Source organism: Myxocyprinus asiaticus, chromosome 38, assembly GCF_019703515.2.
Source record: "Myxocyprinus asiaticus isolate MX2 ecotype Aquarium Trade chromosome 38, UBuf_Myxa_2, whole genome shotgun sequence".
Classification (NCBI taxonomy): Eukaryota; Metazoa; Chordata; class Actinopteri; order Cypriniformes; family Catostomidae; genus Myxocyprinus; species Myxocyprinus asiaticus.
The window spans coordinates 14499994-14527500 of record NC_059381.1 but is presented as its reverse complement, the minus strand read 5'-3'; the positions used below and the strand labels follow the sequence as shown (position 1 = coordinate 14527500).

The 27507-nt window shown below is 38.4% G+C and overlaps 3 protein-coding genes across 10 annotated transcripts in view; 1 reads left to right on the top strand and 2 right to left on the bottom strand.

Moving 5' to 3' along the window:
- Positions 1-8818, bottom strand: part of LOC127429103 (RIMS-binding protein 2-like) — a 117274-nt gene extending 108456 nt beyond the window's left edge. For 7 of the 8 annotated variants that reach the window (XR_007895230.1, XR_007895229.1, XM_051677898.1 and 4 more), the window contains exon 1: positions 207-429. Coding sequence is in view for 6 of the 8 variants with exons in the window: in XM_051677898.1 (XP_051533858.1) it covers positions 207-356 (150 nt within the window). In the remaining 2 variants the exon portion in view is untranslated. Of the gene's footprint in view, positions 1-206; positions 430-8105 lie in introns of those variants that run through there. The other variant, XM_051677901.1, reaches the window with a different exon arrangement.
- Positions 8819-11878: 3060 nt separating this feature from the next.
- LOC127428951 (syntaxin-2-like) lies at positions 11879-16277 on the bottom strand. Its single transcript, XM_051677650.1, has 9 exons — positions 16097-16277; positions 15705-15767; positions 15394-15493; positions 15010-15084; positions 14499-14572; positions 14013-14121; positions 13678-13751; positions 13453-13590; positions 11879-13036 (listed from the first exon to the last, which is right to left on the bottom strand). Exons 1-9 carry the CDS (start codon positions 16124-16126, stop codon positions 12860-12862), a joined length of 840 nt encoding a protein of 279 aa, XP_051533610.1. The 5' UTR covers positions 16127-16277; the 3' UTR covers positions 11879-12859.
- Positions 16278-16424: 147 nt separating this feature from the next.
- Positions 16425-27507, top strand: part of dnai1.2 (dynein, axonemal, intermediate chain 1, paralog 2) — a 43362-nt gene continuing 32279 nt past the window's right edge. Inside the window, exons 1-16 of the mRNA XM_051677634.1 lie at positions 16425-16654; positions 16757-16825; positions 16900-16995; positions 17102-17182; positions 17761-17887; positions 17985-18040; positions 18451-18618; positions 18862-18921; positions 19137-19265; positions 19439-19523; positions 20680-20797; positions 20917-20960; positions 21227-21474; positions 25648-25737; positions 25838-25919; positions 26380-26459. Of these exons, the coding sequence (XP_051533594.1) occupies positions 16613-16654; positions 16757-16825; positions 16900-16995; positions 17102-17182; positions 17761-17887; positions 17985-18040; positions 18451-18618; positions 18862-18921; positions 19137-19265; positions 19439-19523; positions 20680-20797; positions 20917-20960; positions 21227-21474; positions 25648-25737; positions 25838-25919; positions 26380-26459 (1575 nt within the window). The 5' untranslated portion in view covers positions 16425-16612. The remainder of the gene's footprint in view (positions 16655-16756; positions 16826-16899; positions 16996-17101; positions 17183-17760; positions 17888-17984; positions 18041-18450; positions 18619-18861; positions 18922-19136; positions 19266-19438; positions 19524-20679; positions 20798-20916; positions 20961-21226; positions 21475-25647; positions 25738-25837; positions 25920-26379; positions 26460-27507) is intronic.

Sequence of the window (27507 nt, the reverse complement as noted above, 5' to 3'; positions counted from 1 at the left end):
GGGTTAAATGTCTCTCTATACATCTGGATCACACCATATCCTGTAAGATGCTCTCCTTGCAATCCAGTATACCAGACCATGCTCTGTTCTGAGCCAAGGAGGGGCGACGTGTAGGTGCAACAGCACGGTATTATACACACATTAGCTGCTACCTCATTCATATTAAACATGATGTGTTTGTGTGCGTGTGTGTGCATTTACTGTACCTTAGAGATAGCCGCTTCCCCCTCTCTGTCTCTCTCTTCCTCAACGCTACCACTCCGTAATAAAACCGGCTGCCAGGAGTGGCAGGGACTGAGGCAGTGACGACACGTCTGTAGTGTGTGTTTGTGTGTGGCTTGTGGGCGTGCATGCATTCGTGTCGCTGCAGAAGCTCTCAGCTGGAATTGGAGACAAGACAGCGTGAGAGCATCTCCAGGCTCAATGAGATTGGTGCAACAGAACTGTGCGTTCTCTTTTTCGCTTACTCTAACTCTCTCTCTGTCTCACACATGCTCATAAAGAATGCGCATGCTCCCTGGTAGGCGGTCTTGCACTCTCATACATTGTGCACACACAGTCTCTCTCTCTCCATCTCTCTGTCTTGCACTCACATATGGAGTGCAATGAAGTGGAGAGCCACTTCCATCACTGATGTGTAAATCATTTTCCTTTTTCATGCATGGCCTTTCTTACACCTTAATGCCTGACTCCTGACCTTCCCCACACAATATTTCTTATTTCCAGTGGAGGGACCTGATTCAGACCTGTTTCTTTTCATATACTGTGACCACTGTGGCTTTGGCAGGACTGTAACCACAATAGGGATATGCAAAATCAGTGATCTACCAATAGGAATTTTAAGGACCATGCAGATAGTTCACCCAAAAAATAAAAACATTTCTTCTTTTCTATGTGGAACACAAAATGTGATGTTATGCAAAATGTTAGTCTCAGTCACCATTCACTTTCATTGCATCGCTTTTTTATACAATAAGTGAATGGTGACTGAGGTTGTTTGTCTCTAAAATTCAGCCCTTCAAGGAATATTCCGGATTCAATACATTTGTGGCATTATGTTGATTACCACAAAAAATCATTTTGACTCGTCCCTCCTTTTCTTTAAAAAAAGCAACAAAAAAAACATGGTTGAAGTACTTACAATGGAAGTGATTGGGACCAATTTTTAGAGGGTTTAAGCAGAAATGTAAGGCTTATAATTTTGTAAAAGCACTTACATTCATTTTTCTGTTAAAACTTATGAATTATTTGAGCTGTTAAGTTGTTTAAATCGTTGTTTATGCAGGATTACAGGGTTTATGGCTGTTACATCATCATGGCAATGAAGTTGTAAAATTGGACATAACTTTACACAGAAAAGGCCAGTAAGCAATTTTATCACGCTAAAATCATATTGCCAAATCATATTATCATATGCATATTGTTTACGTCTTGTGGCTATACTTTTGAAAAAGTGAGCATTTTAATGTTTACAGATTGGCCTCATTCACTTCCATTGTAAGTGTCTCACTGTAACCCAGATTTTTGCTTTTTTAAAGTCAAACTAAATTTTTGTGGAAAACAACATAATACCACAAATGCTGTCAAATGAGCTTAAAATTGCTGTAAGCCATTTACAAAAAAAAAAAAAAAAAGGTCCTACTCTCAGAAAGTTATTAATGAAATAAGTGCCTTGAGATATCTCACCGGTCTCTGTGACAGCTCTAGACTTTGTAAACAGCAAACAAAAAAGTGTCCGCCAGTCAATCATTTTTCACGGTCTCATAGTATTGAAGTTGCAGTGAAATATTGAGCCGTAATGCATTTTAATGTCATGTTGTTCATAACAATTGTCAGTTGTGGACGCTATTTTACTATTGTTGTTTTAACACCCATTTCTGCTCTCAATAAAGCTCATTTTGGTGTCTTTGGATTTCAGGTTTTGGAAAGAGGGGGCGTGGCTAATCCAAAGTTTTTTTGTTTGTTTTTTTGCACCAAAACAGTCACAATTTAGTAATATATGATCATTTTCAACCCTGTTTTTGGCCCTCTGTCTGAAACATTCGGTTTTGGCCTAAGCGCCTCCTTAAAACTTCAACGTAAACGCTCACTGTTATGATTGGCTAACATCATGCAGCCCCTCAAATTCTGCAAACTCAATCGAATGAGCTTCAACATTATAAAACAAAATTGCAGAGTTTATACATAACACACATACACATTGCATCTGAATATATTAAACTGTTCATCTCAAGCACAACTGTTAACACTCAGCACCATAAACTATAAAACTGTCATGGTATTTGAAATATTCATGAATGGTAAAATGGTAAATGGTCTGCACTTATATAGCGCCTTTTTTAACCTTAGCGATTCCAAAGTGCTTTACACTGTGACTCATTCACCCATTCACACACACATCAATGACAGCAGAGCTGCCATGCAAGGTGCTAGCCTGCCATTGGGAGCAACTTAGGGTTCAGTGTCTTGCCCAAGGACACTTCGGCATGTGGAGTCAGGTGGGCCAGGAATCGAACCGCCAACCGATTAGTGCGATTAGTGGCTGACCCGCTCTACCACCTGAGCCACAGCCACCCCCTACAAATGAAACTGTTTACTTACGTTTTTCAAGTGTATTAATCGGCCCCATCCTTCAATAACAATTCATTTGCAAAGCTTGAATTGTATTTTGTCTGTTCATAAGCAATTCGTGCTGACATGAGCTGGAAAAAAATGCACACACAGTCTAAAGAGCGGTGAAATTACGCACATACATACTGAAGGCGCACTGAGGTGGAAACACACCGAAACGGTCGAAGACGTCCATCATCGAAGACATCCAACATCAAAGACGTCCTATGTTTACATACACCAATATGTAAAAATAGCGCAGATGGGCGAAAGAACGTGTCCATGATGCATTTGTGCACAAATAAACAAGAGGCAGAATCTGAATGAGAGAACTGCTTCTCCATTTCAGAGTTGTAACTTGACACTGCGTCTTTTAAAAGTGGCAAGATACATGGCAGCGGTCAAAGAGTCTGTGTTGTTGATGTTTATATACAAAATAATTAAAAATAGACCAGATGGGTCCCCTTTGGTGTTACACAAGGCCTTCCATCTGGACTTGAACTGTGCGCCAGTGGGCGGGGCCAAGGGTGCTATGATGCATGTTGTGGGATGTGTAAATAGAAATGAGCAATGTGTTGTGACATCATTAACACAGAGATTTCAAAATGAGATGTTTCAGCAGGGTGGCAACTATAAATGCTCTTTTTAGACTGGGGTGGACGTTTTGCGTTCTGAAATTTACAGTATGTTTTTATAGTACAGTTACCTCTTATATGTCTAAATATCAAGGAAAATTTGATTCTCCATTTCATGACCCCTTTAAAGCTCCCATTGTGGTCCACAGAGAACATCAGTCACATAGGTTTGGAACAATTTGAGGGTGAGTAAATGATGACACAAATTTAATATTTGTGTGAACTATCCCTTTAAAAAATTATATTTGGTTCCCCCAATCTTGAATATATTGTTACATCCTTGGTCCCTGCATTCAATCCTTCTGCCTCATTGTGTAACCCATCAATTTCTCCATTTGTTACCTGGAAACACACATGTTGATATTGCTATCTCACCCTACTGTGATTTGTTCTTGTTATCCCAAGGAATAGAAAGGGAAAACAAAGACGTTCTGCTCCATTCAGACTGCAACCAGACCAGGGGAACTTCAGTTCACTGAATATCACACAGTTACATCAGATTTGAATGCACACAGGGGTATTAAGAGGGATTACTTAGACAGCGCGGTAGGCACATCCTGGCTATTAGCCACTCTTCGCACTGAGAAAACAGGCCTTGTCGGATGGGGGAAAAAAAGAAAAGATGAAAGGATACAGATTCCCAATACGCAATATGCTACAGTCTCCTCTGCTCTGTTGCCAAGCAACCCCAGCTGCTCATGTAGTGCTGACTGTCCTCTGTTACCCCTCCCCCTGCACTGGGGCACTCCTCTACAAATGCATCCGTTTAAGATGCCATTCTCAAGAGAGAGGAGACCGGACCTGCACTCTTCCAAGATGATCCTGATAGGACAGACCACTGCGACCACACCTTCTGTCTGCGTGCAGAACCTGTCATTTCGTCACATTACCCAAACACACCCTCCATTGGCTGGCATGGTCAGTCTTGTGTGTTAGTTGTACTTTGATTGGTAGATGACGACGCTATGCTGTTTGTAAATATAGTAGGATGGCGCCACCTTATGTACACTAACCATAACTGTTACAAGAAATATTTGAGATAATAAACAGCAACTTACCCGCTGAGGTGTAAAGAGCACAGCAAATTTATAAATGACATAAGTAAAAGTTTGAGTATTGTGTCAATATTTTATTTAAATAAAAAGGTATTCCAAAAACATAGCTAGCCAAAACATATACTCCAGTGAAAAAAAATAAATAAATAACTAATTAAACACACACACGCACACACACACACACACATATATATATATACACACACACATACACACACACACACACTGGCGGCAGAAAATTTGGAATAATGTACAGATTTTGCTGTTTCGAAAGGAAATTGGTACTTTAATTCACCAAAGTGGCATTCAACTGTTCACAAAGTATAGTCAGGCCATTACTGATGTAAAAAACAGCACCATCACTATTTGAAAAAAGTCATTTTTTATCAAATCTAGACAGGCCCCATTTCCAGCAGCCATCACTCAAACAACTTATCCTTGCATAATCATGCTAAATTGCTAACTTGGTACTAGAAAAGCACTTGCCATTATATCAAACACTGCTGAAAGCTATTTGGTTTATTAAATGATGCTTAACATTGTCTTTGTGTTTGTTTTTGAGTTGCCACAGTATGCAATAGACTGTCATGTCTTAAGGTCAATATTTGGTCAAAAATGGCAAAAAAGAAACAGCTATCTCTAGAAACTTGTCAGTCAATCATTGTTTTGAGGAATGAAGGCTATACAATGCTTGAAATTACCAAAAACTGAAGATATAAAGCTGTCCACTACAGTCTTCAAAGACAAAGGACAACTGGCTCTAACAAGGACAGAAAGAGATGTGGAAGGCCAGAAGTACAACTAAACAAGAGGATAAGTACATCAGAGTCTCTAGTTAGAGAAACAGACACCTCACGTCCTCAGCAGTGGCGATTTTAGGGGGTGGCCTGTGGTGGCCTGGGCCACCCCTGAAATCTCATTGGCCACCCTGTGGCCACCCCAGAACTGATTGGTAGTTCATCATGTTCATCAACACAAGAACAAAGAACCAATAGAAACACCTGTCAATCAAAGATGACATCTCAGGTCATTTGTTGATTTAGAGCCACACTGACCCAGGGTCAGTTTTATATTTCTGACCATTATAGTAGTGGTGGGACTGAAGCTGTGTGAGCTGATCTTTGATCAGTGGGGGGAGGGGCAGGCCGCGGGTGGCCAGGCAGGTGCCGCAGGTCGCGGGCAGCGGGTGCCAGGTCTGGAGTATAATGGTCGGTCAGCAGCACGAAGCTGACACGAGCTAGCATCTACCTCCAACTTCCAATGAGTTGACGACGTCGATTTGTGGTCAAAAAGAAAGCTGTTATTTGAGAGGTATGTTCATCTAATCTAATGTTTAATTTATCCCGAATTTCCATGTGAATGTGAAAACATTTTTTCATTGTTACAGTAGCTAGGTTAAAGAGTAAGCTAGACCCTACATCACATTCAGCATGTTATCTTTATATTGACATGAAATATGAAATGCCATGTTTTCTGATTTAATGACGGTGGTGTGTAAAGCGTTTTACAGATGTATATGTTCAATAGCTAAAGTTATATATATGGCTAACCTGTGTGTGAAATGGAAGGGTTTGTGCTGTGACTGTACTTTAAATCTTTACATGAGTTATTTATGAGCTCTTTATGTGTATTATTGGTCAGTCAGACCAACAAAATCTTCAAAGTTTTTATACCTTATTTGACATTTTAAATATGCAGAGGCAGGGCAAATTGCACTTAAATGCTGCAAATGATTTGACTAACTATTTTATTTGGTAATATTCAAAGTAATTGAAGCTATCAGAACATGTGGAAAATAAACCTGAGTAGACACTGTAAATAGAGTTTTGTTTTTTACTGTATTCAGAGCTCAATCTGCAATTTTGGGGTTTCCAGACAGACACCTATAAGCCCTCGTAGCCAATTTCACACACTGATTTGTACCCAATTTAACAATATTTCTGCTGGACAGTGCAGTTATAGCTAATAAATGAATGAATAATTGATTGAATGATTGATTGAATTGTGCCTCAATCAGTTATCACCTGTACTTGTATCTTTATATGATTATACACTATACCTGATGTTATACGCAGATTAATTCTCTACAATGAGAATAGCTCTTAAAAATGTGTAACTGACTTTTCCTAAACAATTACTGATTTAAAACTGGATGTTATGTTAAAATAACCAGAGATTCCCAGAAACTGTAATAGGTTGAAATAGAACAGGAATAGAAAACTGTCAAATGTCAAAACAACAGTCTGATATTGAATACAAACAATTCAGTGAATGCTAACATGAGTTTAAGAATTCATTTATTCTACATGTGTAGATGTTGAAGCAAAGCAATGCGATATTTACCCATTTTGATCATGTGCCATTCATAAATGTACTCCCAGTATCGCCACCCCACACTAGGTCTGTGCCACATCTTGGCCACCCCAGTAAAAATGTCCTGGATACGCCACTGGTCCTCAGCTGACAGCTTCATTGAACTCTACCCACTCAACACCAGTTTCATGTACAAAAGTAAAGAGAAAACTCTGGGGTGCAGGCCTTATGGGAAGAATTGCAAAGAAAAATACACTTTTAAAACAGAAAAAGAAAAGGTTAGAGTTGGCAAAGAAATACAGACATTGGACAACAGATAATTGGAAAAAAGTGTAATGGATCTTAACCCCATTGAGCTTTTGTGGGATCAGCTAGACTGTAAGGTGTGTGAGAAGTGCCCAACAAGACAGCCACATCTATGGCAAGTGCTAACAGGAAGCGTGGGGTGAAATGTCACCTGAGTATCTGGACAAACTGACAGCTAGAATGTCAAGGATCTGCAAAGATGTCATTGCTGCACATGGAGGATTTTTTGATGAGAACTCTTTGAAGTAGTTTAAGAAGTTCTGAACATTTTTTTCAAATTGTAATAGTAATTTTTCATGTTATTAATGTCCTGTCTATACATTGTGATCAGTTAAATGCCACTTTGGTGAATAAAAGTACTAATTTCTTTCCATAAGAGCAAAATCTGTATATTATTCCAAACTTTTGGCCACCAGTATATATATATATATGTATATATATATAAACTCAAGCAAACCTTTCTGGCTCTCAGTGATGTAAGTGATGTCCCTTTTAACAACTTTTACCTCAGTGTAAAATGTATCTTCAGATTTTTATCTAGAATGACATCCTCCTCAATAACATCATGTGGCGACACAGGAGATAAATATTCCTTGCGTTAAAGCAATATTCCCTGTTCAGTACAAGTTAAGCTCAATCAACAGCATTTGTGTCATAATATTGAATACCACAAAAAATTATTTTCTTTAAAAAAAGTTACAGTTAGGCACTTACAATGGAAGTGAATGGGGACAATTTTGGGGGGGTTTAAAGGCAGAAATTTGAAGCTCATCATTTTAGAAAAGCACAAAGATTCATTCTTCTGTTAAAACTTGTGTTTACTTCCATTGTAAGAGCCTCAACCCAGATTTTTGCTTTTGTTTGTTTGTTTTTTAAGAAAAGGAGGAACAAGTCGAAATTATTTTGTTGTGGAAATTAACATTAAACCACAAATGCGGTAGATTTAGAATAAGACACAATGTGTGTGTGTGTGTGTGTGTGTGTGTGTGTGTAAATATAAAATTACAAATATGTTATATACAACATATGCAAGGGAATGTATGGCAGAAGAGAAGAGATATTGTATGTTGGATAAACATAAATAGACTAAGATTATAGACTAAAATCATTACGCTTTAGTGAAAGACCTTTCCAGACGGAGACTGGAAAAAGTAAATTTTGGACAATTTACATGAATATCACTCACCTTCTCTTTGGCCCTGACATGACTGGTATATCGTGCTACTATGATTGACAGCTGTTTCTGAATCAACCGCAGCTCAGTCTGTGGCTGCCTGAGAAGCTGCTCCACATCGATCCTTTGACCTCCCATCTCCTAAAAACACACACATGCAGTATACACAAAAGACATTGGTCAAAACAATTCTAAAATACTCTTTTATAAACATATATCAACATTTTTGCTGTAAATTACTTGTGTAGCTACTTATTAAGTTGATACTTTAAAGGTGCACTCAGTAATTATTATGTCGTCGTGGAATTACACTGACACCTAGAGGTATGGATGTAGCATCAATAATTTTTTTTAAACATTACAAAATTACAAATAGACTTTACAAAAATGTACATGTTGTAGAAACAAAGAAACTGAGCAGCATCAGCAAGAAGAAAAATAAAGACAAAGTATTAATCATAAAAATAAAATTAAAAAAATTAAAAACAGCCAAGGGGTTAATCAACAAAGAAGTCTCTTAAAAGATGGCATAACTGAAGGGCATTTTCGTATCGCATACATTTTAACGATTTATAAAACACCACCAACTCATTTTGAAATGGTAAGAAAAATTTATTGTTTTTAAAGAACCTGCACTAATGTAGGCTATATACTGTAATATTTTGCCATAATCACAATAGTATTGACCACAAGTTCAACTCTAGGGTTCCCTATAGAAAAAAATATATTTTATACTTGTTTAGTCCAAGTCAGGAACTGTATTTTTCAATAATATCCAATCATGAAGATCATCCCTCTTTTTTAAAAGTTACATGAATAAAATAAATGTTGTAATGATTTTATGTATTTTTCACAAAATGTGCACTTATTGCAGTCCATTTTAAATCTGTGTCTCAAAAACTCATTACAAAGATAAATGCCAAATAGTTTGCAATTACCGATGCCACTTTAGAAAGTCAGCCATGATTAATCCAACATGGCAGCCCCATGAGGGGACCCTCTCCAAGTAGAATAAAACAGCCTTTATAGGGTCACTGATATGACTGGAGTCTTCATCTCATGTGAGTGGTCATAATTTATACACATGTTTCAAAATGACTATTCATTTCTCTAGGAGTAAAACATTTTTAATGAAGAAAAAAATTATAGAGTGCAACATTAAATTAAGCCCTATAAAAACAATAAATGAATAAATAGTGTAGTCTCTGTTTACGCTTTGTACACACTCTGCCTGGGAATTAATTCAAATCTATAACATTGATTTATTCAACAGATTTATTCAAATCTATAAACACAGACAAAACTTTCACAGAAACTGAGAACAGACCACAGGTGGCAATGAGATTGACGGGTCACCTCACTCAGACTCGACCACAGTGTGCATCAATTAGAGGTGACAGGTGACCCACAGAGTGATGAGGCCATACACAGCCAAAGGTTTAAATACATCCATAAACTAATATGCATTTCTTACCAACCTTAAAATGAACTAAAACACGTTTTAAAGAAAAGACAGTGATTCGATTTTTTGGTAAAACTTTACAATAAGGTTCCATTCCTTAACATACCTGATGTTCAGCCATGTAAATTTATGTGGCGCAAGTTCTTTGAACTTGTTATCTGTTAGCCAATCAGCTCACTCACATGTGACATGTTAAGCCAATCGGCTCACATGGTGTAAGCTGATTAGTCCTTTGACATGTTTTCGGGTAGCCATGTCTCTCTCTTTGTCTAACATTGAAATAGCCCTGTTTTGTAGATTAGCCGGTTTCACTGCAGCACACTGCAAGAGTTTTTCTCTGAAACCCGCCTCCACCCAAGGTTCACTGGTCTAGATATGCTACATGCTCAATGCAGCATGTCTTGCGTTTTGTCTAATTGTGCAGCAGCATGCCCACATGCTAGATCAGTATGCCTGCATATGTTCTAGCAGTAGCAAGTGTACTTGCTCTGCAGCAGCAGTGTAGCAGATCTAGTCCACCAAGACCAATATCCTATCAATATGTCATACCCACATTAACATGCTAAATCTTTCTGCCGGTTAATATGACTGAAATTACTGCTTTAGGCATCATGAACTAACAATGAACAATATATTTTTACAGCATTTATTAATCTTTGTTAATGCTTTTTAATAACAATTTAATTGCTCATTGTTAGTTCATAGTGCATTAATAAATGCATATACTTTTGATTTTAAAAATGTATTACTATATGTTGAATTAACATTAACCAAGAATAATAACAGGTGTAAAATTATTGTTCATTGTTAGTTTATTATAACTAATATTGTAAACTAATGCTAACAAATGTAACCTTTTAATTTGTTAACGATTTATTATTTGCCTATTCTCGAGGGATGGGTTTTACCTAAATTGACATAACACTGTTGATTTATGTATTTGATACATACATGAAAAATATTAGGATTAAAAACATCGAAAAACAGTTGCAAATTAACATAAGGGTTATTCTATGCTTTCTTCTTTGTTGGAGAAAAGGGAACACAAACCTCTGAATAATATTGCAAATAAATTACATGAAAATTATAGTTCTGTAAAAGCAAGACTTGCACTCCACAAAGATAAAATGTATAGGCAAAACTATTTTATTATTAAAATACCAAAGCAATGGAATAATTGCATGAACATTTCTTTTTCATTTCCAATGTGAATAGAGATAATGCATGGAAGAATGCAGAATGTTTATGGTTCCGTTTATTGTATATTAAACAATATATTCTCATTTACTATTTTGTCTTTGCAGGTAGCTTTTTTTCAAGCAATAATTTAGATGTATCTTACCTTTCCTTACCTTTAATGTTTACTGGTCTTCTCTTCTTCTTGTACTTTCTTGAGGGTTAAAGGCCTTTTTCAGAGCAGCCCCAGTTCACTGCAGAACAGAACTGTGTGTTCTGTTAAATTCTGTTAGGCAAGTTAACTGTTACATGAAGGTTGAGGGCGAGCAAGACCTTGACATTTGCTCCAACGTGGGAATAAGACAAGTGTGAGGGACGAAAGCGACAGAGGGAGAGAGAGCTAGAGACTGACTGTACTCCTCTATGATGTGTACTGTATTTACACAAAATGAGACAGAATCAACCTAATAATACAACAGAGCAAAGAGACATATAATATGCATGTAAATCTTCTTCTCTTCCTGCCGCTTCCACACCAGTCACTTCTTGCTGTGTGACCATATGGCAGAGGAGAGTGAAGATGGACTGAATGAATGAATCCAAATGAGCAATGAAGAAATGAACTAGAAAACCATAGACATTGGCATTCAAGTTATGGGAAACAATTTACTGCAGGCATTTCTATATATAGAACAGAAGTATTGTGGATTGCTGTAAATAATATTGTAGATGGTTGATATGCATATATTTGGAGTATAATAAACACGTATGGCGTAATGAGCGTGGTGTGAGTCAAGTGATGGCTTATATTTCGAAACAACAGACCATTGCCTGCTGAGGGATTCTTCCTTAGTCATGGTTGAAGAATTATTATCTTTACACATCCTGTGTATTTTTCTGGGCATACAGTATATGTTTGGGTGTGGGATGAGGAGTTGGACAGGTTTAACCCTTGTTTTGTGTTCTTGCTAAATCTTTTTGTGTTCCCGGTCAAAAATGGCCGGTCCACTAAGATTGTTAATACATCTCTCATATTGCATACAGTATATTATCCCAAGATATTGCATTAGATCTTTTTGTCAACATCTTTTTTAGTAATTATGACAGGTTTTGTACTTCTTTATTGAACACATTAATGGATTAACACATAATCCATTAATTTCCAATGGACGGTCACTTTAGATCGGGAAAACCACAGGTGTAACAAATTGAAATAAAACCAATACAATTTCATGAAAATGATCTAAAAACAAATGTGAGTGTTCAAATGCCCTGTGTGAACAAAGTCATGGAATTTTATTCCAACTGGATGAAATAAACTACAGTTGTCAGAAAAGAAAAGAAAGAGTGAATTGGTCAATTTTGACCGGAACACAATAGAAGGGTTAACAGAACAGTACCTCAATAAACCAACAGACTATCGTTTGCTTTCAAATAAATTGTGGTCTGACCTTTTATTTAAAGCACTTGCAAGTCAGTTTCTACAATATCCCTGCAACATTCTCATTTAATTAAACCATTAGCAAGCAATGAAAACATGTCATACATTTTCAAGGACTGCAGATATAAGACGTGTTAATATTTGACCCATTCCTTAATTTGGATTTTGAAATAGAAAAGCTGCCAATATACTTTTATCAGACCAGTGTCTAAATCAAAAGTCGTTAGGTCAAATAAAACCAAACCAATTGTCACCAACTCACAAACATAACAGAATTACAACAAAACAACACAAAAAACAACTGCAAATTGGCTGTTGCGTTGAGACCCACAGGTAACATATTGATTTGTTGATATATTGCATCAGAAAGTCTGCTAGTCTACCATTTGAGTGCAAGCTTAATGATTAACTATATTGGTGGAAACCACCAAGAATGTTTGTTTGGAAATAGACAAACGTTGAGGAAGTCAGACAGATCAAAAAGATCTGATGAGCAAAATTTCAGGAAGTAGAACAAAAACTAAAGGGTGGGAATTCTGCTATGAAAGGCAAAGGTACTGCTGCTTTTTAGAGCATACAGAATAAATCACTGTATGAATCACAAGTCATTTGCACAGGACACATTATCAAATTCAAACAAGGCAAGTTCCACAGTTTGAGCACTTTACATGACACTCGGTTAAGTTTTCAAGAGAGGTCACTGGTCACTGGTTTAGCTTTGCTCTTGAATGAACTGCAGAGAGGAGGAAGTCTTATTCGCCATGAATGCTTGTAAACCACAGCATTTGCAATATTTCCTTTACCTTGATCTACATAGTTTTCAGCTTTCATCACAGTCTTTGCTATGTTGTTTGCCATCTCACCCTGTAAAAATGATGAAACTACTTCATGTAACTTCAATGCATGAGGTAACAGACCAGAAACACCGCTATGTCCATTGTGGAACACAAAAAGTGTCTCAGTCACCCTTCACTTTCATTGTATCTTTTTTCCATACAATGAAAGTGAATGGTGACTGAGGCTAACATTCGGCCAAACATCTGCTTTTGTGTTTCACTGAGGAAAGTAAGTAATACGGGTTTGGAAAAAAAATAAGGGTGAGTAAATGATTAAAGAGTTTTCATTTTTGGGTGAACTATCCCTTTGAATGAAACACATGCATAAATCATGCTGATTCAGTATCTTCATTGTAGATATTGCACTGAAAGTACCTCAACCATGTATTAAATATTTGATCTACCATTGTTTCAATCATTCTTTGGTGTCTGCAGACAGCTTACCTGACTGTTCACTAACACGACAATATCCATAAACAAGTTATGCAGCTCTCGAATGCTGGCCTCCAGGCAGAGAATATCCTTATGTCGTGACTCAATCTCGTTCAGTGCTTGCCATGTGATGCAAGAGTCAGAAAGCATCTAAGCACAAATGGTTACCTTAACACTTGGGGGAGCATACGTGGAAAAGAGCAAAATTTAAGTAGTTCTCATAACCTTGAAACTTACATCAGAGGTAAAGACAGAAGGGTTGTTACTCTGCAGCAAAGCCTCAGTCTCCTCTTCACTGACAACTCTGCCACCTTTCAAAGAAAAAGAAAACTGCATTTTTGCTTTTCTCAAGACCTTTATTAGAAGGTTCATAATTTGATGGTATAATTATGTTGTTTCGAATTATGTGACAGATTTTAACATATAATGAGAAATTAAAGGATCTTTTTGATTGCTATACTGCATTTACCATTTGGAGCCCTACGTCTGCATTACGTCTACAGCAGATGTTATTCAAAAATGTATAAAAAAAATTAAAACAATTCTGTGTTAAGTAGTCTTATTTCACTCACTGATATCCAGCTGTCTTTGGATCCGTTCTTTACTTCTTTTTCTGAAAGATATCAGTTCTTGGTTGTACATATTCATTATTTCTGCAAACCTCAGTGAAAGCACTGTGTGCTATGAATTAATAAAATGAGAGAAAGAGTAAGAAAAACAAAACAAGCAACAAAAGAAATATGTTTAAGAGCTGAAGTGTGTAATTGCAAAAATAATCCGTTTTCAAACAGATTCCTTCCCGTCTTCCATTGGTTGTACAAAAAAATAGTCCTGCCCAAAATCACACCATTAGAAACAATGTTGATGTTTCGGGCTGGACAGGCTTCTCAAACAAACAAAGCCTAGTTACACTTTTAGGTTAAATCAACCTACAAATAGCTTCACTATAGTTGACTGCATTTTTTAAACAGTTTTGATATCGACAAAAATCACACACATCAACTTTAGAAATGTTGAGAAAATATAATTTATAACAAAAGATGATTGTCACATCTCACCTGAGTTCTCAGGATGCGACAGTACACAGAGCCACTATTTGCATTTACATTCTGAGCAAAACTTCCTTCCAAATCTATATGAACAATCAATGAAGCATTATGCATTTATAAATGTGAATGTGATGACAAGAGTTTCCCTAATTGCAAAGAAAATATATGTGACAAATGACTTACATTCATCAATCTATTGTTAACTAACTGTTACTTAAGGACAAAGCCAGTGACTGGGAAAACTGGGATCACTGCTTGCACTCAATGATATAGGGGCAGTTTTAGCAGATGATGTTTTCATTACTTCAAGAAAAAGTGGGAATGTAGCTTACACATTGTCTAATTTAAAAAATTTAAAAATATGAGGGAATGATGAGGAAACTGTCCAATACAAATAAAAGCATTGGGACAGATGATCGAGCTACAGTATTTGCAAGTCAAATCATCCCATTATATCATCACGTGCTTTCCAGGACCAAGGTTAAAAAAAAATAAAAAAAATCACATGTCATGCAATCACCTTTCAGTTTAATCTGGATTACATCTGCTGTCTTTTTGATATCTCTGTTAAACTGCTCAAGTTCCTCTCTTAAATCTGTTAATAAGAATTGGAACAAAAAGAATAAAAGAGAAGTGACAGCACAGAACTCTTTTGTTAAATACAGATATACAAATATAAAACCAAATTGCTTCCCAGCCAAAATGTTTTGGTTCCCAGAACATTCTGGGAATGTTAGTTAATAGTTATAAAATAAGAACATACAGAGAATGTTTCTAGAACGCTAGTAATTGGTTTCCAAAACCCTCAAAAAGAAACTATATGCTAACGTAAGGGGAACGTTATGTGTTTGCCTGGTTAATACACTGAAAGACACAACCCAAAACCAACGCGCAATGTACTCACAGTCCGGTGGTTTGATTTCTGTCAAAATGGTACCATGCCTCAGCCTTACTTCTCCCACACAGTAGGAAATCCTTTCAATACCTTTCTGAACCTCATCCACCTGTTAACATTTGACACGATATGATATGATCTTCAGGTTTGCCAAGACCAGAAAAATGCTGAATGTTGTAAAGTTGGAGGTCATAGGCAGACAGACAGACATATAGACAGACAGTAAGACAGACAGACAGACCGATAGATAGATACTTAAAAACATACATATACATACATGTATACATACATACATACAGGAAATAGACTCACAAACCAACCTTGGGGAGGAATTCCTCTAGAAAAGCATTGGACTCCACAGGAGCGCTGATGTCACAGCAGATCTAATCGGGAGAGGGTTGTTACAGACAGTCAAATATATATATATATATATATAAACTATCACGGAGACAGATGGAGTTTTTTTGTGTGTGAGGCGAAACGTAACGAATTGATCGTATAAACCACAAGCATTATAGCTTCAGCATAAGCTTTGTTTTAACACAAAACATGATATTAGGCATTTAGGCAATTCTGGCGAAACACGACACATCTGTATGTACATGTTGTTAAGTTGTATTTACGATAGTGAAACTAAGTAAGCCTAGAGATAAAATCCTTAACTATACATTTAGATCAAAAGAACGTGCAGTAAATAAAAAAAAAAACTTACGGCTGTCAAATCGGCCAAGCGGTCCTTCATTTCGGAGGTAGATTGTACAGTAGTTTCTCACCCGCTACACCTGACTATTACAAAGACAGAACGACGGTTATTTCACAAACAAAGCCCCGCCTTATTTACTTCCGTACATCCAGACATGTTCAATAATAATCACATTGTCTTGGCATTTTTCATTGAATGTATTTGGAGATGAAGTATCACACGATTTCAGTCTTCAAGTTAATTAAAGAGACAAAATGTGTTAGTTTAGGTTGCTTTGCAGTTCTGTACAGTTACAAGTATTGGGCACCTCACTCCGCGCATGCGCATTACAATGTGGAATGTGGCGGTTGTTATGACAACGTGTATACAAATGCAGTTTGGAAAAGAAGAGCATGTTGTTGTGGTTATTTTTCAATGCTAAGTCTTGATGAAGTTTTTAAAATAGGCGCTACATTTAGAGCTCTGTCGATTGCATAGCAAGCCTAAACGCCAGAGTAATAAACATTACTTATTTGAAAGCTAAAAATGCCAGTGCCACACAAACCTGCGACCGTGAAATCTAAACTGGTACGTTAACGACGTTATAGATAATGCTAATTAATAACGGATTAATAACTGCATGTGCTTCAAGACCCAACAAATATTTTAATATTTTCTTTTCAAATGCAGGGATCTAATGTTCATATCCAGTCAAAGGCACCTGTTACAAAGGGGGTTAAAGCCAATGGAAAGAAGAAGGTAACTTTCAAACCACGTTTTATCACATATCTTTAACGCAGAGCTCGAGATTCAAAACCTTTTCTGTCCTGTAGGATGATGAGGATGGGATGGACACTGGTGAAGGAGAAGAGTGGTTGCAGGGAAAGACTCTTGTGAAGCCTCCAGACCAGCTGGACTTAACCGAGGCAGTAAGTATTCCTGGAGTGCCTGTTATCGGACTGCATATAATGTCACTTTATAGTGACGTTAAAGGGATGTCCATTCATTTATGTTTCTCTTTCTTATGTTCCTCAGGAGCTGAAAGAAGAGATAACCAGAATACTAACAGCAAACAATCCACATGCTCCACAGAATATTGTCAGATACAGTTTCAAGGTAAAGTACTTTTGCTGTGTCACTATGATTTTTTTTATACAATGAAGGACCTTATCCATAATTTTAAGGCCATTGTTCATGCATCTACTACAGTACACAAGTCAAAAATTTGGACTTTCTCACGATCTTAAATACCTTTTGATCTTAGGGCTTACACTTAAATGCTTGAAATATATACAAATATAATATGTATATACGTATGTGTAATGTCTTTACAAAACAAAGACTTTCTTACTGGATTAGTTGGACTGGATCGGGAAAGAAAAGCAGCCAGTAAGTGCCCAGAATTGATCTAGGCTTGATGAAGAGTGGCTATTTTGAAAAAGTGCAATCATGCAATTTTATTTAATTTTGTATTTATTTTTTTGGAAATAAAATTTCCCATACTTTGATGACATTACTATTATTCTAAAATGTGAAATATAGTAACAACAAAGAATGAGTAGGTGAATACAAACCTTTGACTGGTAGTGCATGTGTGTGCGAATAACAGAAAGATTGTTCTTTTTATTCATTCTTGAATAAATGGTCAAACTTCATTCTGTCTGACAAATTGCTAAAAGCTGTTGTCTGTTCAGGAGAGCTGCTATAAGCCCATCAGCAGTGTGGATCAGCTGGCTGTTCACTTTGTACTGGAAGGGAACCTTTTGTATAAGGATTCCAATGAGGCCCGGAGACAGATGGCTAAACAAGGCTTGACAGAGGGTGAGAAGACAAACAAACAAATCAATAAATGATTAACAGTCAAAGAAAACCCCTTGTTACAAAGTAAAATTAAAACCTGCGAAACCAATTATTTCAGAAAAGCCTGTGGAAGCCGTTCTTTCTGAAATGGATGAGGAAAACCCAGAAACTCCAGTAAGAAAAAAATAATATATTTACTATTCTGTAATAGCTGTTTAGATCCAGAATGAAACCTGTTCTGTTTTAATTAAAGGGCTAGTTCACATATAGTTCAGACATAATTGTCTCACCCTCATGCTGTTCCAAACCTGTATATCTTTTTCTGTGAAACACAAAGGAGGTGTTAGGCAGAATGTCAGCCTCAGTCACCGTTCACTTTCATTGCATCTTTTTTTCTCTCCATACAATAAAAGTGAATGTTGGCTGAGGCTGTCATTCAGCCTAACATATCTTATTGCGTTTCTTGTAAGAAAAAAATCATACAGGTTTGAAACAACATAAGAGTGAGAAAATGTTGACATTTTAAATTTTTGGCTGAACTATCACTTTAAGTGTAAGAGAAATGTGCTGCTATATTATCGCAGGTAACTGGACAGGTGGACGGAGAAGAGGGTACAGTTGAAGGGGAGGATGGAGGAGGAGAAGAGAGGCCAGACAGTGTGGACATCAAAGCTGGCAATAAAGAACTGAAACTCACCAACCAGTTCAACTTCAGCGAGAGAGCATCTCAGACACTAAACAACCCTCTAAGAGTGAGAAAATGTTACTTCAGGACCTATAAGTCATATAACTGCACCTTTATTGTGATCTTAAATGTGATGGTTAAGCCATCAAATAAAGTAATTTAAGTTTAGCAAACTAACATAAGTAAGCAAATTAGTGTTGTGACTTGTATGTCGCAAAGTAGTGATTTACAGTACAATGCACAGGGGCAGTACCAAAGTTGTGCATGACCCATTCTGTTTTCCTCTTTTTGTCTAAATGATGTTTTCCAGGAAAGAGGTTGTCAAACCGAACCTCCTCCTCGTGCAAACTTCTCAGCAACAGCCAATCAGGTGAGAGAGAATCTTGCCCTCTGCATGTGAATTATTTTGAGCAGGCTTTTTGAATTATATCCGTGTTCATTTTAAACAATACATATATTTCTGATATAATTTGAAACCTAACAAAGGTTCTGAAAAATGTTTTGCTTAAAAATTGTGTTTGCACTATATTTATTTAAAATGAATGCCTTTGTTTTGATATTTTGCATGCCTTGCTCTTTCTACAGTGGGAGATCTATGACATTTATATGGAGGAACTTCAGAGGCAGGAGAAAAGTAAAGAGAAGCAGAAAGTCCAGATTTCAAAGAAGGAAGAGGACAAAGGCAAGAAGAAGATGATTGTAGCAGAGAATCTGGTAGAGTCGGTCACTTTCCAGACAGCAGATGTGATGGATATACAGTCACTCTCAACATAAACACATAAACGTTGTCTTAATTAATTAATTAGTGTCTTCATGTTTAGTTCAAAAGTGTGATTTGTTTTTGAAGGTGTGAGTTAAAGAAACAAATTCCCCTATTCTGCTTACAGAGTGATGACATCTCCAAAGTGGCTAAAGTGAGTAAGATCATTGAACGTATGGTGAATCAGAATACATTTGATGACATTGCACAGGGTGAGTAATTATTATGAGAAATAATTTACTATCATTGCTATACCCCTGATCTTGAATTATTGACAGATCTTAAAGATAGGTTACCCAAAAATGAAAATGTTCTCATCATTTACTCACCCTCATGCAATCCCAGATGTGTATGACTTTCTTTCTTCTGCAGAACACAAACAAAGTGTTTCAGAAGAATATCTCAGCTCTGTTGGTCCTTATAATGCAAGTAAATAGTGACCAGACCTTTGAAACTCCAAAAAATCACATAAAGGCCACATTAAAATAATCCAAAAGACTCCAGTGGTTAAATCCATGTCTTCAGAAGCAATATAATAAGTGTGGGTGAGAAACAGATCAATATTTAAGTCTTTTTTATACCATAAATCTCCAATTTCTCTTTCACTTTCTTTCATATTTTGAAAGTGAAAGTGGAGATTTATGGTAAAAAAGGAATTAACAGTGCACTCAGTAATTTTTGTCTTTGTTTCATCTTGGACTTACACTGACACCTAGCAGCTTGGATGCATCATAATTTAAAATCAATAGTTTTCAGTTTCAGATACCATTGTAGAAATGTTGTATTCAAAGTCAACCATGATTACTTTAATCAATGAGTGAAAGTGTCAAATAACAGGACGGTTACTGAGATTAAGCGAGTAGTATTCGGCTGGTCATGTGATTCTAACATGGCAGCCCCCATGTGCGGACCCTCTCCATGTAGAATAAAACAGCTTTTATTTACTGATATTACTGGAGTTTAAATTTTAATGTGAGTGGTCATGACTTCCTACATATATTACAAAATTACAATTCATGTCTTTAGGAGTTAAACTTTTTTAATGAGGAAAAAATTCCATATTGCTTCTGAAGATATGTATTAAACCACTGAAGGCATATGGATTACTTTTATGCCTTTATGTGATTTTTGGAGCTTCAAAGGTCTGGTCAACATTCACTTGCATTGTAAGGACCAACAAATTAGAGATATTATTCTAAAAATCTTTGTATGTTCAGCAGAAGAAATAAAGTCATACACATCTGGTATGACATGAGGGTGAGTAAATGTTGAGGGAATTTTCATATTTGGGTGAAGTGTCCCTTTAAAAAGTGTTCCAAAAAGAGCATGCAACTATCTGAAGTAAATGCCTTTATATCCTTACCTCAGATTTCAAGTACTTTGAGGATGCATCTGATGAGTTTCGAGAGCAGGAGGGCACTCTTCTCCCACTTTGGAAATTCCAGTATGATAAAGCCAAATGTCTGTCTGTGACTGCCATCTGCTGGTGAGTTTCACTCTACATTAAAACATAATACAGTCATATGAGAGTTACTGTTCTGTAATAAAAAAAAGCAATAATCCAATGTGCTATTTCGAGTGACATTTGTATTTACTCAACTCTAGGAATCAAAAATACAAGGATTTGTTCGTGGTTGGTCTTGGGTCATGTAAGTTTACTTAATTTTATGTGAGAGATCCTTATGCAAATATTTTATTGTAGGCAAATCGATCAACTCTGCATGGGCCCCCAGCTCACCAGCAGGGAGTTTTTATTCCTTTCCACAGACCCCTTGGCTTGCTTACTGGGGGCATGGAGGCACTATTTTCTATAAAGCTGCTGTGAAACTATATGCATTGTGAAAAGAGCTATACATATAAAACTGAATTTAATTGACTTTTTAACTCTCAAATCTTTTCTATCTTCCACCACTAGATGATTTCACCAAACAGGGGCATGGTATGCTTCTCCTCTACTCCCTGAAGAACCCCACTTACCCAGAATTCACCTTCACCACGACTTCGGGCATTATGTGTGTAGACATCCATGAACATCTCTCCTACCTGGTGGCTGTGGGCTTTTACGATGGCTGTGTTGCCGTGTACAACCTTAAAGAAGAAGGCCAGGAGCCTGTTTATAAAAGCACAGCCATAACTGGCATGCACACAAACCCTGTATGGCAGGTATGGATAAGGGTGTGACCTTGGAGTAATCGTTAAAAAAAATTACAGTAACATTCCTTACAAAAGTTTTGAAAATGGTGCTGTGAAGTTTCAGAAGAGTACTTCCTCTCTTAACAGAAACAATAGAGCATTTGGCATAAGCTATGTTTGGAATAGCATACTACCATACTGCTATTATGTAGACTGTGTGCGAAAAGACCTACTACACTTGTCAGAATGTTGTCAGAGTTTGTGAGGAAGGACCCAGAGATATAGAGATACACAAAACCCAGTTTAGAGCAGCAGTAGAGCCAGTGATGATGACAGCGATGCTAGCAGCAACGGTGACAGCGATGACACAGCAACGGTGACAGCGATGACACAGTGATGATGACAGCGATGCTAACAGCAATGGTGACAGCGATGACGCAGCGATGATGACAGCGATGACAGCAACAGTGATGGTGGAGAAGGCTGAGTGGCGTGGATGTAGAGCAGAGTGGGACACCTGGGCAAAGAAGACAGGGTAACAGCAAGGTAAGTAATCCTGGTAAGTAGAGATGGGAAACCACAGCAATGATATCACAGACAGGAACAGGTAACTGACTGGGCAAGAGAAGAAAATTAAACTAGACTGGCGAATGACTGGCTTGATCTTGGATACATGAAACACCGGGTGGATTCTCTTCGAAAAGAGGGGTAATTTAAGTCGAACTGCCACCGGGCAAATCACCTTACTGATGGTGAACGCGCCAATAAATTTAGGTCCCAGTTTATATGAGGGTTGCTTGAGAGGCAGGTCCTGGGAAGACAGCCAGACCCTTTGACCACTCACATATAAACTGGGGGCTTAGACCGGTGACGGTCCACCGACGCCTTGTTTCGATCGCTAGTCAGAAGTTCCAAATGAAATGTCGATAAAAATTGGCGAACCCCAGAAACCGCTAGACCGCCTTACGGGAATCTGGGGTTGGCCAATCAGCAACCACTTTAACTTTATCTGGATCCATTCAGATACCGTCGGCTGAGAGAATGAACCCCAGGAACGAAACTGACTGTGCGTGGGACTCGCACTTCTTCACCTTGACGAAAAAACAATTCTCCAGCAGCCGCTGAAGCACCCGCCTGACTTGCTGGACATGGTCACTCAAAGAGTGAGAAATAATCAAGATGTCGTCCAAATATACAAAAACAAATTGGTTGACCATGTCCCGAAGCACGTCATTAACGTGTGCCTGGAAAACGGCTGGGGCATTGGAAAGGCTGAATGGCATGACCAAATACTCAAAATGCTCAGTAGGAGTATTTAAAGCCATCTTCCATTCGTCCCCCTCACATACCCGAACCAGTTGGTAAGCATTGCTTAGGTCCAACTTTGTGAAGATGGTGGCCCCCTGCAAGAGTTCGAAGGCCAGTGACATCAAGGGTAAAGGATAGCAATTCTTCACCGTGATATCGTTCAGCCCCCGATAATCTATGCAGGGTTTTAAGGAGCCATCCTTCTTGCCAACAAAGAAGAACCCTGCCCTGGCTGGAGAAGAATTAGGATAAATAATACCTGCTGCAAGAGAATCGTTAATATACTTCTCCATGGCCTCCCTCTCCGGAGCAGAGAGTGAATAGAGATGAACCTAAGGTGGAGAAGTGCCAGGCAACAGATCACACAGTTTTACGGGCAGTGCAGAGGTAGAGAAGCAGCCCTTGACTAACTGAACACCACTTTCAAGTCGTGGTAGACCTTGGGCACCGTGGTGAGATCTGCAGTCTCTTCCTGTAACACAGAACAAGACAGCACTGGGGAATGAGCAGAGACAAGACAATGAGACAGGCAAAATGAACTCCAAGAAATCAATATTCTTAGCCAAGTCAATATGAGAGTTGTGTGTTACCAATCATGGGTGTCCCAGAACCTTTGGAGCTGAGGGTGAGCAGATGATGTAAAACAACTGTTCCTCTACATTGTTGCCTGAGACAGTAAGTTTGATGGGTGCATTGACATGGGTAACCATGGTGAGCAGAGTTCCAAACAGATTGCTAGCTGGAATGGGTTCTGGGAGAGGTGATAGAGGAATAAACCATTTGTTAACTAACTCAGAATCCAAAAAGTTACCCTCAGCTCCAGAGTCGATGATGGCCATGATGGAGTGGCTTGTGTTCTCATGCTGTAGTCTGGCTGGTAGTAGAGTCCTGCCACCAGGGGTTTTAAGCATGGGGGTGACGCTCACCAGTAGCCCCCGTCCTACCAGCGAGCTCGGTCTTTTACTGGACATGATGTAGCCTTGTGCCCTGGTCGCCCAGACATAGACCATTAACGATGCGGTGATGTCAGTTCTTGGAGTATAGCCGAACTCTTTTGACCTGCATAGGTTCATCCTCCGACACGGGTTCCACAGGGGTAGAAGTGGCGTCAGCCACTGGATTCTCCCTAGATGGTGTGGCTCTTTGACACCTCCGTCGATAGGCGAGATGGTTGTCAACTCGGAAGGCCAGATCGAATAGGTCATCGGGCCTTTAGTGAGATCCAGTGCATAGATCTCATCCTTAATCCGATCGGAAAGCCCACTCATGAACCGATCCCACAGTGCCTGCTCATTCCATTCGCACGAGGCAGCGAGAGTGTGAAACTCGATTGAGTAATCGGAGACAAACCTCTCTCCTTGATGGAGATCTGACAACACTCTCGCTGCCTCCTTTCCAGACACTGGCTGGCCGAACACTTTACAAATTTCCTCAGAGAATATGCGGAAAGATGAGCAGCACTGATATCAATTGTCCCACACCGACGTTCTCCATTCCCGAGCCTGTCCAGAGAGAAGGGTAATGACATAGTCTACTTTGGTGTTCTCCGTGGGGAATGATGAAGGCTAGAGAGCAAAAACCAGAGAGCACTGTGACAGGAAGGATTTACATGTTTTAGGCTTACCGGAGTAGGAAGCTGGTGGATTTAATCGAGGCTCGGGATGTCTGATGGGTGAGGCGACAGCAGGAGGAGTGGCGGTGGGATCGGCAACGGGAGAGATCTGCAACCAATGGAGCATGGATGTAAAATCGGCTATCCTCCCTGCCATCTGCTCAGTGGCGTGACTGGTGGTGTTAAGCTGATCCTGCTGGCGACCGAGGAGCACCCTCTGCTAACAGAAATGTGCTCGTAGTGATGTGTCCTCCGCTGGGTCCATGATGACAGCAATGCTAACAGCAATGGTAACAGCGATGACACAGCGATGATGACAGGAATGCTTGCAGCAACGTAGACAGCGATGATGCAGCAATGACGACAGCGATGACAACAATGATGAGACAGGGATGACAGCAACGTTGATGGCGGAGAAGGCTGAGTGGCGTGGTTGTAGAGCAGAGTGGGACACCCGGGCGAGGAGGACAGGATAACAGCAAGGTGAGTAAATCTGGTAAGTAGAGATGGTAAACCACAGCGATGATATCACAGACAGGAACAGGGAACTGACTGGGCAAGAGAAGAACATTAAACTAGACAGGGAAAAAACTAAACAAACAAGACTAGACTTAACTTGACTAGACTGGAATGGCGAGACCGCACGTAAACATGAGGAAGAATCTGGCAATGAAAGAGAGAAACACGAGGGTATAAGTAGGCAGAAGGGAACGAGTGGCAGGTGATGGTAATTAGCTGATAAATGGCAGGAACGAATGTTCCCATGGGAACGTCATTCGCGCTGTCCATGTGATTGAGTAAAACAATCAGCCATGTAGACACACAGGAAGAAACACAACAAACCCACCAAAACCATGACAAATGTGCAGCATAAAACCATGGCACACTGCATGGAATACTTAATCCCTCAATGCACTTGAAGTGACCTTCTATTTTCAATGCCATGGTACCTTTGTACAATATAACACAACATTAGATTTAAAATGCAAAATAAACCTTTTTTATGTCCAAGATGATAAATGAACACCACTTACTAAATTAAACATGCAACATAATGAGGTCATGTGACAACAATGCAGCATACTACAGTTTTAAATGTTTTGCATAGAGTTTTTAAACCATAGGAAGCAGCATACAGTGTATACTGAACAGGATGCAGTAAGCTAGTATTAGATTCCGAACATAGCCATAGATTTTTTTTTTTCTTCAGATTTTGTAATTGGTGGGCTATCCAAAAGTCTTGGCTGTACTGTATATGGTGTGTTTCATTGTCTTGGTCACAGGTGAAATGGCAGAAAGATGATTTGGACAATAATCACAACTTCTTCTCTGTGTCTTCTGATGGTCGTGTGGTCTCTTGGACTCTTGTAAAGGTGGGGGGGGGTATCTCTTATTATACAGCTATTCATTGCTGTTAATCGATATTTGTAATGTGTGTGGTTGGTTAATCAAAGCTGATCATTTGGATTTCAGAATGAATTGGTCTTCACAGACATCATCAATCTCTCGGTAGAGAGCGCTGTTCCTGATGGCAAAGGCGATATGTCCAGAATAGGTATAAATCCACCTCACCCACCTCACAGGTTACAAATTTCAGATGCCTAAAACCTGATTTACCAGTACACTTTAAACTTACATGATGAACCCAATCAGAAAGTTTTAACTATTTTTTATTTTAAATCTCCACTCATTCAAAAAGCAACATGAACACAGTGCTGTTGTAGTCTCTGTGTGTGCAGACATACTGTAAAAACATGCAGCGTGTATGTAAGTGGGGTTTTCTGTCACCTGCACAAGGACAGAGGCCTAATGAATATCCATCTGTTCCATATCTGTGTGGAAACAGCAAGGCATGAATCATATTTACACCACCTCCATCATATTCTATTTCCTAACATACACATCTGTTACACCTGCCCACCAGTTACAAATGGAATAATATAAAAATACAATGCTTTATTTACTATAATTTGTATTATCTTACTTACTGAAGACATTCTCTTTCTTGTCTTTAGCTTGTGGAACATCTTTTGACTTCCATAAACAGATCGACTTCCTTTTTCTTGTTGGCACTGAGGATGGAAAGATTCATAAGGTCAGTCATCCACTATCATATACAGTATCAAATCATATCATATCAAATCATATCATATCGTATCATCATACCATATCATATAATACCGTATTATACCGTATCATAGCTATCTATCTATCTATCTTTTTTTAAATAGATTTGATTTGGCAACATCCCTCTCTCAGATGTTTGCAGTCTCGAGTCGTCTCATTATCCTAGTGTTTTTGAGTCTGGGAGTGGTGGCTTGTTGTATTTGTGGTGGTTGCCTCCTGCTGGGCAGTCAGTGTTTATATAAAGTCCCTTTCATCAAGCAGAGAGGAGGTGTTTTTATTAGTGTTTTTATTAGTCTGTCTCTGCACTGGCATTGCAGAAGCATGGGGAGCATCAGCTAATAACATTCTGTCTTCTCCTTTTCGCTCTCTCTCTTTCTCTCTGTATCAGCCAGGGGTAGACAGGCATTTAAACTATTCATTTTGGCAGCCCAGAAATAGTTTAGTTTTTCATCTGTATGCTGAATTTTGCTCTGTACGAATTGTTTTGTTCTAAATTACTGACTTTGCATGCAAACATGTTCTCCCATCTGTCTTTTACATTTTTTACTCATACTGACTCAAACATCCCTCCACTTCCTTCCACTTCTACACAGCACACACATACAATTATCAAAAACACAAGTCGTTTGCCATGTGCCTGAATTCTAGAAATAGGCTTGTATGTGTCATGCTAACGCAGCAGCCCTTAAAGCTATACAGATGAAACAGGGTGGTTTATCTTCTCTCAAACATGATCTGCTTCTTTGTTTAGGAGCAGCATTGTTTACTAAATGTAATCTGGTAAATTCTGTAATTGTAAATGCCTTATTGTAACAGCGATTTTTGCTTTTTTAAATACACAAGGGAGGAGTCAAAATTATTTATTCTGGTAATCAACAATATGCAACAATTGCTGTCGATTGAGCTTAATTTGTATTGAACCCAGAATATTCAAGTTGAAGTGTGAATTTTAAGTACAATTTAGTGCAAAATTAACATAAATTTCCATAGTTGAGCCAGCGTCATGCTGATCAGGA